This window comes from Mustela erminea, chromosome X (assembly GCF_009829155.1).
Source record: "Mustela erminea isolate mMusErm1 chromosome X, mMusErm1.Pri, whole genome shotgun sequence".
NCBI classification, from domain to species: domain Eukaryota; kingdom Metazoa; phylum Chordata; class Mammalia; order Carnivora; family Mustelidae; genus Mustela; species Mustela erminea.
The window spans coordinates 47,097,728-47,110,465 of NC_045635.1; the positions used below are offsets into that span (position 1 = coordinate 47,097,728).

Here is a 12,738-nt window from a genome sequence, read left to right on the forward strand (position 1 = left end):
TGGTGCTCACCTCCATGCCATCTACATCAATGCGTGCCCGCACGCTAAACTTCTGGCCAAGGAGCCGCAGCCTGGGCACGCAGTAAAGGAGGCGGTCGTTGAACTAGGAAGGAAAAGTTTTGGGACGTATGTGTGGAAGACCCAGGAGAGGTGTGGCCCAGCTCCCTATCCTTAGAAGTCTCCTGAAGCTTTATTGCTGGGGAATCAAGGCAATAGATGGAGAAAGCACAGCGCAAGTTGGGCACAAGGGTCAGAAGGAAAGAGCCTAGGCATGGGAGTCACTGCCCAGTTGGGCAACCTTGGGCAAGTCACTTCTAAGTCTTAGTTACATTCCCTCTGGAGTAGAGAAAAAATATTCCTAGCTGTAGGTAGTGAAAATACAAGGAATTAATAGAGGAAAGAATGGCTAGCAGGAGGTATAGTCTTGAGTGAGTACCAAGTCAATGTGTGCAACCCCACACCTGGCACTTACTAGTATGAGGTATCGGTCTTGAGTGGTCCCATTCTTTGCTGACAGCTTAAGGATGTGGCCTTCTTTTATGAGCTCTTTGGTGGGGCTGACAATGTCCTCCTCACCCCCTAGCAGCTCATATACCTTCAGCAGCTTGTGCATTCGCTCCTGGCAGAAGACAGGAAACAGAAGGCAGGGTTGGGGTGCTGGCCTCCCCTGACATGTCCACAAGTCACAAGTCCCCTAGGACAAAGACACCACAGGTGGGTGGCCAAGGAGGGGCAGGGGCTAGAAGGGCCACTCACCATTTTGCGGATGGCGGCGTTAGAGTGCTCCGCCGCTGTGGCTATCAGCTCCAGAGACTCTGTGGGCAGAGTGGGAGGTCAAGCGGGAGACTAGCAGAGAAGAGGCTCTTGGGGGCTTCTTTGCTCCTTGAATACCTCCTCCTGGACTGACTACACCCTCCCCATCCTGGAAAGCACCAGCCTCAGAGATATCCATAGCAACATTACTTAAAATCAGAAACTATCTCAATTAATCCCACAACAGCAGAATTATAGTACATGGAATAACTGGCAGTGAATAAAATGCAAGCTTAACAGGATTATTATTACCATTAAAAATAAGAATAACAATTACATAGGTAACTGGAAAGAAACATACTCATGTTTAACAAGTTGTCTCTGAATGGTGGGACTGTGGTGCTTTTCGTCATGTCCTTTAGATTTTGCTGTATTTTCCATATTTTTGACAAAGAGCATGTATTATTTTTATAATAAAAAAGAGCCATATAAAGAAACAAAGATGGTGGGGCGCCTGGGTGGCTCAGTGGGTTAAGCCTCTGCCTTCAGCTCAGGTCATGATCTCTAGGTCCTGGGATCAAGCTCCGCATCAGGCTCTCTGCTCAACGGGGAGCCTGCTTCCTCCTCTCTCTCTCTCTGCCTGCTTCTCTGCCTACTTGTGATCTCTGTCTGTCAAATAAATAAAATCTTAAAAAAAAGAAAAAAGAAAAAGAAACAAAGACAGGCGCCTGGGTGGCACAGTCAGTTAAGCATCTGCCTTAAGCTCAGGTCATATTCCTAGGGTCCTGGGATCGAGCTCATGTCAGGCTCCTTGTTCAGTGAGGAGTCTGCTTCTCCCTCTGTCTCCCCACCCCTGCCGCTCATGCTCTCTCTCTCCCTCTCCCTCCCTCTCTCTCTCAAATAAATAAAATCTTAAAAAAAAGAGATAAGCCTATTTTTTGTCTCAATAATAATGATTATAGGAATCTATACTAAGAAAATACACATTCTAATCAACAAAACCAATAACTCCCTAGCTAGACTCATTGAAAAAAGGGGGGAACTACTCAAAGTCACAAATGAGAGAGAAGAAAAAACAACCAACACCACAGAAATACAAACAACTGTAAGAGAATATTGTGAAAAACTATATGCCTGCAAATTGGACAACCTAGAAGAAATGGATAAATTCCTAGAAACATAAACCTTACCAAAACTGAAGCAGGAAGAAATAGAGAATATGAACAGACTGATAATCACCAAGGAAATTAAATCAGCAATCAAAAAACTCCCAATAAACAAAAGTGTAGGACCAGAGAGCTTCAAAGGCAATTTTTTTTTTAAAGATTTTTATTTTATTTTATTTATTTGTCATAGAGAGAGAAGCGAGAGCAAGCACAGGCAGACAGAGTGGCAGGCAGAGGCAGAGGGAGAAGCAGGCTCCCTGCCAAGCAAGGAGCCCGATGCGGGACTCGATCCCAGGACGCTGGGATCATGACCTGAGCCGAAGGCAGCCGCTTAACCAACTGAGCCACCCACGCGTCCCGTCAAAGGCAATTTCTACCGAACATTTAGAGAAGAGTTAATATTTATTCTTCTCAGGATGTCTGGGTGGATCAGTCAGTTAAGCGTCTGCCTTTGGCTCGGGTCATGATCCCAGAATGCTGGGATCGAGTCCCACATTGGGCTCCTTGCTTGGGGAATTCTGCTTCTCCCTCTGCCTGCTGCTCCCCTTGCCTGTGCTTGCTCTCTCTCTCTCTCTCTCTCTCTGACAAATAAATAAAATCTTTAAAAAGAAAAGAAAAACTGTGTTTCTATAAAAAATGTCTGTTCTTCTCAAACTATTCCAAAAAATTTGAAGAGGAAGGAAAACTTCCAAAGTCATTCTATGAGGCCAGCATTACCTTGATTCCAAAACCAGATAAAGATACCACAAGAGAAGAGAACTATAGGTCAATATACCTTGTGAACACAGATGAAAAATCCTCAACAAAATACTAGCAGCCTGTATTCAAAAACAGATCAAAAGAATCATCCACCACAGTGAAGTGGGATTTATTCCTGGGATGCAAGGGTGGATCAATATTCTCAAATCAATCAACGTGATACATCACATCAACTGGAGACAGGACAAAAACCATATGATCATCTCAATAGATGCAGAAAAAAACATCTGATAAAGAATAACATCCATTCTTGATAAAAACCCACAACAGAGTAGGTTTGGAAGGAACATACCTCAGCATAATAAAGGCCATCTGTGAAAAACTCACAGGGAACATCATACTCAAGAGGGAAAATGGAGAAATTTCCCCCTATGATCAGGAATAAGACAAGATGTCCACTCTCCTCACTTCCACTCAACACAGTACTGGAAGTCCTAGCCACAGCAATCAGACAATAAAAAGAAATAAAAGGCATCTAAATTGGTAAGGAAGAAATAAAATTTTCACTATTTGCAGATGACATGATACTATTGAAAGAAAACCCAAAAGACTCCACCAAAAAACTACTAGAACTGATCAATGAATTCAATAAAATCACAGGATACAAAATCAATGTATAGAAATCTGTTGTATTTCTATATACTAATAATGAAGAAGCAGAAAGAGAAATTAGGAAAAACAATTGCATTTAAATTGCACAGTACCTGGGAATAAACTTAACCAAAGAGGTAAAAGAACTGTATTCTGAAAACTTTAAAACACTGATGAAAGAAACTGAACATGACACAAAGAAATGGAAGGACATTCTCTGCTCACGAATTAGAAGAACAATTTTTTTTGAAGATTTTATTTATTTATTTGACAGAGAGAGACAGCGAGAAAGGGAACACAAGCAGAGGAAGTGGGAGAGGGAGAAGCAGGCAGTCCGATGCGGGGCTCAATCCCAGGATCTGGGATCATGACCCGAGCCAAAGGCAGACGCTTAATGACTGAGCCACCCAGGTGCCCTTGGAAGAATAAATATTGTTCAAATGTCTATACTACCCAAAGCAATCTACATATTTAATATGATCCCTATCAAAATAGCAACAGCATTTTTCACGGAGCTAGAACAAATAATCCTAAAATTTGTGTGGAACCACAAAAGACATTGAATAGCCAAAGCAATCTTGAAAAAGATAAGCAAAGCTTGGAGGCATCACAATTCCAGACTAGAAGGAAAGGGGGTGGGGAGGGTTAGGTAGGTGATGGGGATTAAGGAACACACTTGTCTTGATGAGAACTGGGTGATGTGTAAAATTGTCACTGCATTGTACACCTGAGACTAATATAATACTGTATGTTAACTATACTGGAATTAAAATAAAAACAGGGGTGCCTGAGTGGTTGAGTAGGTTAAGTGACTAACTCTTTATTTTGGCTTAGGTCATGATCTCAGGGTCATGAGATCAAGCCCTGTTTGTCAGGCTCCACACTGTTTGGTGCTGCTTAAGATTCTCTCTCGGGTGCCTGGGTGGCTCAGTGGGTTAGGTGGCTGCCTTCGTCTCAGGTTATGATCTCAGGGTCCTGAGGTCGAGTCCTGCATCGGGCACTCTGCTCAGCGGGGGGCCTGCTTCCCTTCCTCTCTCTCTGCCTGCCTCTCTGCCTACTTGTGATCTCTCTCTGTCAAATAAATAAATAAAATCTTAAAAAAAAAAGATTCTCTCTCTCCCTTTCCCCCTCCCCCCACTGCATGCTCACTGTCTTTCTCTCTCTCTCAAAAAAAAATGTCCAACTGTAAGGGTTCAGTTAAATAAATTACTGTGCATTCATAGAATAGTATGCTGAACATCCTTTACAAGTGATGCTTATGTAGAGTTTTCCATAATTTGTGAAATGTTCAAGATATTTTAAGAAAAGGATACCAACTTGTGTACACCAAATGATCTCAATTTCACAAATATATGTGTATTAAAAAAACTGGGAAGAAAATACGTCAGAATGCTCATTGTGCTTATTCTCTGGGGGCTTGTATCACAGCCATCTTTCTTCCCTATCTCTTTCATCTTTTCTGTAATTTCCATATCTCCTATAGCGACCAGGTATCATCGGGGGGAAAAAAATCTTGAAATAAATCCCTACACATCCCCACACACTAACAATCCTGCCTACACTTGAGGCCCTGCTACAGCTGTCCTGCATCCCACTCTTGTCTATAGGGTGCTGAATTTTCTCACGAGAAAATCTGCCTGTGATGGAGGAGTCCAGGTGTTTCTGAAGAGGGTCCATATGGCTGGGAAACCAAGTCTTGCTTTTCTAGGAGGCTCTGCCTCCATGACCAAGTCTTGGTACTCAAGATCTGTAGCTGCTAACCCAGCTCAGGTCTTTCAGGAGTCCCTAATCTTCAACCCTAGCTGCCATAGGGATCTTTCTCACATACAGCTTGACAGAGTGACAACTCTTCTGCTTAAATCTATCAATAGCTCTCCTGTATCTGTAGGGGGAAAACCCAGCCGTTTAGCCTGGCCTTGAAAGCCCTTGGAAATCTCTGCTTTCCTCTACAACTTCCTCCACTTGTACCTCCCTAAACACGCCCTGTCTTGTTTCATCTGGCTAAGTGCCACTCAGTCTTCTGGATTCAGCTTACCTCCCTTAGTAACCTGTCTGGAGTTCCCAGGCTGGGTCAGGACCCTGTCTCAGTTCCCACAGTCCTCCGCGCTCCCTTCTGTCCCACTAGTCACACTGTATCCATCATGTATTGATAAATCTGCATCCCTCAGTAGACTAGGAACTCCCTAGGATGGGGCCAGGGTCCCCCCACCCTCTCCAGGGCTCCCCATCAGATACTTTGCATAAATTAGCTCCTCTCAGTCCTCACAACAACTCTGTAAGATAGGTGTGATTTGGGACCTATTTGTCCAAAATGAGGAAACAGACTTAGAGAGAAGAGGTGGTGGCTTTAGGCTGTATACCTGGGAAGTGGCTGAGTTGACATCGGAGCTGGACCTGCTCGGCCATCTGCCCTTTCTCCTACACATTCTGTATCTCCCCCACTCCAGGGCAGGGGGCATGTTGGGTGGTAGAGGTAGGAGGTAACCAGGAAAGGGACAGAAAGAAGACTCTGGTAAGCTGTGAGATACCCACTCAGGCCAGTACAGGTTACTGAACTCCGAGTAGAGGCTTTGCTCTTGGGAGTTCTGTCTGGAGATGCCTTGTATGGAGTGCAAATTGGTATTTCCAGGGGTCTGGTGTGTATAGGCTTTGTCTGGGATGTCAGTCTAGGATTTCATTTGGGGGTTTGGAGTAGGGAGTGTGGTTTGGGGAAGTCGGTGTAGGGGTCTTGTCTGAAGCTCTGTTGGGTCTTTGGCAGCCTGGGTCTGGAGTTCAGTCTTGGGCTCAGGGTAGGCAGTTTAGGCCAGCAGTTCCCCTTGGCCTATTTGAGGAACCCAGTCTGGAGTCTGGGTTCCAGAGTTCAGTCTAGGGAGTAGAAGGTGGGGGGAGTGAATCTAAGGAATGAGAGCTATGATTCATTGGGGCTCAGACCTTGAGGAACTTTCTGGGAGGAGGCACTTAAACTGACATCGGGAGGTCAAAATCTTGGGCTGGGTAGCTTAGTGAGCATATGTTGCACTGGATCGCACTCAGAGCATCTCAGAAAACCAGACTGGAAAATTCTTTCTTGGGTGGTGGTTGGGGGGGCATTGTTCATTTTTGGGCTTAGCATGGGGAGCTCAGTTGGACAAGGCCAAGCTCCGAGGTTCATTCTGGAGACTCAGATAGGGTTGATATTTGTACAAAATAGGAACCTAAGTTAGGTGAACTCAATCTAGGGGCTGATTTTATGGACATTCAGTATGGATTACATCAGCCAGGGCATTCAGTAATAAAAACTGTTAACATTTATTGGGGTTTTGCCATGTGCTAGGCACTGTGCTGACAGCTTTACCTGGATTATCTCATCCTGAAAACAACTCTACAAGGGAGGTATCCTTTTCACTCCCCCTTCTACACATGAGAAAACTGAGACCGAGCAGCTTGCTCAGGGACACATAGTTGGTAAAATGGACTCTACCTGGTGCCCAGTTTAGGAATATTACACTGGCAACTCACTTTGGGGGTTCAGTACAGAGAGCTCATTTGGGAAATTTCAGTTTGGAAATGTCATGCTAGAGATCTAGTGTGGAAATAATGAAAGAACTCAGTCCTAAAAGCTCACTGTGGATACATGATTCTGTAGAATCCATGGGCTCTGGGTGGAGAAACGAGCCAGGGGGCTTCTTCTGGGGATCGCAGTTGGAGGGTTATAAAATGTGGAGACTCAGTGTGGTGGGGTGAGGTGTCATTCTTGGGTCTCGATATGGAGCACAGTCTGGAGACCTCATTCTGTAGGACTTAGCCTGGGAATCTCAATCTGTGAATCCAAGGCTGGGATATAGAAAGCTGGTGGGGGGGCACTGTTTGTGGGGAGTCAGTGTGGAGTTAAGACTGGGAAAATCAGACTTGGAGGATCAGACTTAATTTGGGGGAAAATGTAGGGCATTAGTCCCAGGGCGCAGTGAAAGGGATGGAAAACAGGTGTCTGGGGGACTGGGATTAGGGAGAACACAATCTGGAGTCTGTTTGGAGCTCAGATCGGGCAGCTTGATCTCAGCTGGAGAGATTGTAGAAATCAGTCTGAGGCCTCAGTGGTCTAAGTCTGTGGCATGGATCAGTCCCTGACAAAAGAATCTACCTTTAGGGGCTCAGGATAGATGTCTCAATCTGAGGGACAGTAAATGGGGGATGAATCTGTGGTGCTATGTTTGGCAATACCTGTTTATAGAATGGTGGCCATGGAGACTAGACTGGGGGAATCTCCTTGTGGGACTTTGGGCTGAGGGCTCTGACTGGGAACACTCTCTCAGAGCTCAGGGTGGGAGGAGCATTCTGGAAGCCCAGATCTTGGTTTGGGGAAACCAGTGTTGGGGGGGGTCCTATAACTGGGACCTCATACTGGATTTAGCCTGAGGGCTCGGTTGGAGATGTCAGCCCATGGAACTATTCCTAAGGAATCAGTCTGGAAGGCTTTTTCTCAAGGTTTAGGTTATATAGTTCACCCTGGCATTTCAGTCGGGGTTCTCAGTCAGGGAGAGGACTGAGGTACTTAGTCTGCAGATGTCTGTTGAGTTCAGCTGTCAAACATTTTAGGGTTCTTGTTCTTTCTAGAGGTCCAGGCTTGGTAGCAAAGTGCCCCATGTGGTAGGGTGGAGGGGACTCAATTTGGGAAGTAGACACAGCAGCAGACTACAACTGTCTGCTCCTGATTCTTGTGGCTTCCAGCACTCTTTGCTCTCCTAACTTTCCTCCTACCTATAGGGCTGCTTCTTCTCAAGTCCTTTGCTGATGCCACCTCCTTCAGCTTTGTCCTTGGCCCCCATTTCTTCTCCATTTACATTCACTCTCTTGGTGATCGGGGCCAGTCTCACAGTGTTGAATACTATCTATGAGCCAGTGACACCCATCTCTCTCTCCCTGGGATTCTAGACTCATCTAACTACCTACCTGGCAGCTCACTTTGAACACGTCCAAAATCAACCTCCTGAGCTCACCTCAAGAACAATCACCACTAGCCAAAAATCTGCAAGTCATTCTTGACTCTTTCTTCCAAGCCTCACACCCACTCCATCCTGGTTCTTTCAGTGCTGCTTCCAAATAAAATATATCCTGAATCTAACCATTTCTCTCTACTTCCACTGCTACTGCCCTCGTCCAAGCTGACTTTTCTCACTTAGATTATTGCAAAGGCTTCTTACTGGTCTCTCTCTCTCTTGCTTCTCAAATAATCCTGATCAAAATCTTCCCTTGGCTACCCACTGTACTCAGAAAAGAAAAATCCATCTCCTTATCTAGGCCTTTAAAGTCTGGCTCCTCCTTCTAACCCTACTTCTACCATTCTGTCCTCACTTACCATGCTCAGGACACACTGGCCCTCTTGATGGTCCAAAGATATGCAAGCTGCCCTCTCCTCCCCCCAGGAAGTCTGTACCTGTTGTTGCCTCTGGGGGCTATGGCCCTCTCCAGCTGGCATGTGGCTCCCTTCTTCTTGTCATTCAGGTGTGACTCAAATATCTTCTATTCAGAGAGGCCACCCAACCTCAAGTAAGCCCCCCAGCCCCTGTCACATCACCTTCCTATTCTCTGAATTACATGTAGCACCTATTCAATGTTCTTCTGTGGATTTATTACTTCTCTTTATTATCTGCTGTCTTGTTCACTTCCATATCCCCTGTGCTTACAACAATGCACAGAATAAGGTGCTCAGTAAATAGCTGTTATATAAGTGAAGGAATAAATGGAAATAATACTCTGTTGTGGGGGGAAGTTGGGGAGACTCTGGGGAAGTACTCTTTGAGGTGTGACCCTGGGGTGGGTGTGGGTCTCATACTGGAGGAATCAGAATGAAATAGTTTTCTAGTGGTTCTGTGTGTGAGGACTCAGTCTGAGGCGACAGTATCTAAGCCTAGAGATCCAAATCTTGGCGGTGGAAAATTTGGGGTCCAGTCAGGGGTGCTCAGTTCTGAAGAGGTAATTCTGTAGGGCTCTGATCAGACTTGGGAGGTTCTTTATGAGGTTCGTTCTAGGTAGCAGCTGGCAACACAGAGTGGAGCTCTAAATGTGGATGATAGATAGTCAGGGGCCCGATGAGACAAGTCTCCTTGTGTGAGGCTCAGCTGTGGAGATTCAGTAAAGAGGGCTTGGCCTGAGAGGTCAGTCTGGGCACTCTCAGTCCCTGGGGGTTCTGGCTCAGTTTCATTCTGGACTTGGGACAACTTCATTTGAGGATGAGTCTAGGGGTGAGCTTTGGGGTCTTGGCCTAGAAAACCGTGGCTCCCTCTAGGGGATCATTCTGGGTATACTCTTCCAACTCCTGGGGTTCCGGTTGGGGACTTCAGACTGGGGGACTCCTGAGTGCTCTCCCTGGGTATTCAGGCAGAGTCTCAACCTGGACGTTCATCCTGGGGTCTTACTGCAGAGCTTCAATGTGGGCCTTTCAGTCTGGAGATCCTATTCTGGGATCTCATTATGTTGCTGTGGAAGGCTGACCCATTGAGTTAAGTCTGGGGTGTGTGTGTGGAAGGGGTAAGGAAGGGTCCGGAGGCATGCACTCACTTTGGGCATCCTTGCTGTCCGGGGAGCCATGGGGCAGCTTTAACAGATAGTCCTTGAGAAGTAGCTCATAGCGGGGAATGCGCTGCACGGGTTCCAGCATGTGGTGCTGCAACGTCAGGTTGCCACAGGCTTCCTCCTTCTGTGACAGGCAGAAGCAGAGGGGCTCAGGTGTGGCCACAGACTCCTCCCTGGGTCCCTGCAGAACTCTCCTCCCCAGTTCATCCTATCCAGCTTTGCTGCTTACCTGTACCTCATGGATGATAACTTTAAACTGGGTGGAGCGCTCTGTCCAGGTGTTTACCAGCTCCACAGCCCGGTCAAAGTTCTTCACATACTCGCCATACATCTTGAGGAAGGGTGCCAACTTCTGAAGGATGTCTCCAATGCGTGGGTAACGGTCCCTGGGGTGGAAGCAGGGGCTAGCATGGTCCTGCTGAGCCTTGTCCCCCAGAGCTCTCTTGGGCTTCTTTCTAGGCCTCTAGTCCCAGGTAAGCTACTTTCACCGCATTCCTGGAAATCTACTTCTTGGCCAGTTCTACTCCTCTGCAATTGCTGCTTGTGTTACAGGCCAATTAGGCCAAAAGACTCAGCTTGACCTGAAGCCATGGCCCAGGCTGCCACCTGCCCCAACTCTGGCCCTCTCAAGTACCAGGAGTTATATGTCCTGAGATACCTGCCCTCACCTCCCTGTGAGGGCCACTTCTTCATACACTTCTTATTGATTCTGTGCCCAGCCTCAAGCTCAGGGAATCTGAAGACACAAGTGAGTCACACTGAGCTAAGCCCTGACATGGTCACTGTCTGATAGGGAAGACAAAGTGAACAAGTCTGCTCATACTCCTCAGGAGTCACAGTTAGCTGAGGGACACACAGGACTAGGCCTGGTCTTAGCCCTTGTTGGTCACGGTCTGCTGGGGGCACACAAGAACCAGGCCAGGCCTATCCCTCAGGGGTAATGGGTAATTGGGAAGATGTAGGAAACGGCTTCATACCAGCCCTCCGTGGTGACAGTCTAGTGAGGGAGACATACTTTATCCCATGGGGGTGGGGAACATGGAGATGATTCTAAGTAGTACATAACACGGTCTGATTGTTCAGAAAGACCATTACGGCATGGGGCGTAGACTCTAAAGGATGGACTGTAAGAGGAGAGAGCCTGGTGGCTGGGAGATTGCCTGTAAACCCTGCCCTTCTCCCTCAGGACTTGGCTCAAGAATCAGCACCTCCCTGAACCCTTCTCTAATCCTAGACTAGGTTTGGTCCATTTGTCTGGATTCCCATAGCCTCCCGTTCTCAGCTCTAACATAGGTCTGATTTAAAAACAACAACAACAACAACAACAACAACAACAACAACAACAACCACCCCCAAAACAACAGCTCACATTGAGCATATATTATATACGGGGTACTGTTCTATGCTCTCAACATGTGTCAACTCATTTAAATCCTTCAAATAACTCTCCAAAGTAGACTATTATTATTATCCTCATTATGTAGAGGAGGAAACTGGACCATAGTAATTTAAGAAACTTGCTTAATATCACAAAACTAGCAAATGGCAGAGCTAAATTTGAACCCAGCCAATCTGGCTCCTAACCTCATACTCTTAAGGGCTGTGTATTCTGTTCTAACTTTCGGAGGTTTGGTCTGTGTTTTGTATTAGAGTGGGAGGGCACAGAAGGCAGGACTTCAGTCTGATTCCCTTCGTGAAAGGTGGTAGGAGAAGACAGGTGGGAATGAACTCTAGGAGACATCTGTGCCCTGGGTTGGGCAGGCGCTTGGACAGAAGGGTAGACAGCCTATATCTGGAGTCCCTCACCATTCCTCCATGCGTTTCTCTAGCTCAGGCAGCAGGAACTGCTGGTGGAAGCAATAGATGGAGCAGATGTTAGAGAAGATGCCATGGACAACGTCAGCCGGGAAGGAACTGCGGTTCCGAGCTTCTTCCAGTAGCCGGGCACAGAACACCTGTGGGGTAGGGCAGGCGTGTTCAGCCCAGATGGGCCTGGGGCTTGGCTGGGGAAGGGGCAGCTTGTAAGTGAGGGCACTGTTTGTGGACAGCTCTTTGGAGCTTTGGGATCAGCACTGGTCTCGAGACTGAGGAAAGAGGGAATGGAGTTAGGCTTCCATGTGGGGCTGGATTTGGGGTTATCACGGTTAGGGCCTGGAGGTAGGCATTGGAACAATGAGAAGTCAGGAGCAGGGTCAAGGTCAGAATTAGACTCAGGGTCAGATCCATTCATTTAACACCTATTTTTGAGTGCCTACTGTGTGCTATTGTAATGGCTGGGATGACATAGTGAACAAAGCAAGCAGAATTCCTACCCTTACGGATTCTAGTGAATTTGGGGTCAGAAATAGGGCCAGGATTAGAATAAGGATCGATCAGGGTCTGGTTTACAGATGGGGTCAATTCAGGATTTAGGTTAGAGCTACAGTCAGGGTTGATGTACCCACCCAAAGTTAGGAAGGAGGGTTGATACAAAGATCAAACTTGGGGTCAGTCAGAACTGACTTCAGAGACAGGATGGGGGTCAAGGTCAGAAAGAGGTCTTACCAACTCTAGATTGGTCATGGTAGGGTTGGGCTCAGGCCCTCTTACTTCCTCCCTGGCACCCACCTCCCAGGTCCTGGGGCCCAAGGACCTCCAAGGGGTCATTCACCTGATCCAGAAGATGGAGCCGGGAAACATAGGCCTTCTCAGTTTGCAGGAGCTCATTGGCAATGTGGAACACTTTCTGCTGCACAGTCAACTGGAAAGGAGAAGAGGCAGCCACTCATCCATCACCCCATACCCTAACCTTCACCCAAGCCCACAGAATTCTCAGAACAGCTCAGATGCTACTCTAAGCCCAGTGCCACCCTGGAGAACCTTATTCCCCATCTCTGGACCCATAAGCCTTCCAGCTTCAATCTCTGACTCCCCAGTG

The 12,738-nt window shown here is 46.9% G+C and overlaps 1 protein-coding gene across 1 annotated transcript in view; it reads right to left on the reverse strand.

The window, feature by feature from the left end:
* Positions 1-12,738, reverse strand: part of FGD1 (FYVE, RhoGEF and PH domain containing 1) — a 41,680-nt gene that overhangs the window by 8,853 nt on the left and 20,089 nt on the right. The window contains exons 5-11 of the mRNA XM_032331823.1: positions 12,472-12,561; positions 11,628-11,776; positions 10,051-10,207; positions 9,807-9,945; positions 757-815; positions 473-619; positions 11-103 (exon numbers count right to left, since the gene is read on the reverse strand). Of these exons, the coding sequence (XP_032187714.1) occupies positions 11-103; positions 473-619; positions 757-815; positions 9,807-9,945; positions 10,051-10,207; positions 11,628-11,776; positions 12,472-12,561 (834 nt within the window). The remainder of the gene's footprint in view (positions 1-10; positions 104-472; positions 620-756; positions 816-9,806; positions 9,946-10,050; positions 10,208-11,627; positions 11,777-12,471; positions 12,562-12,738) is intronic.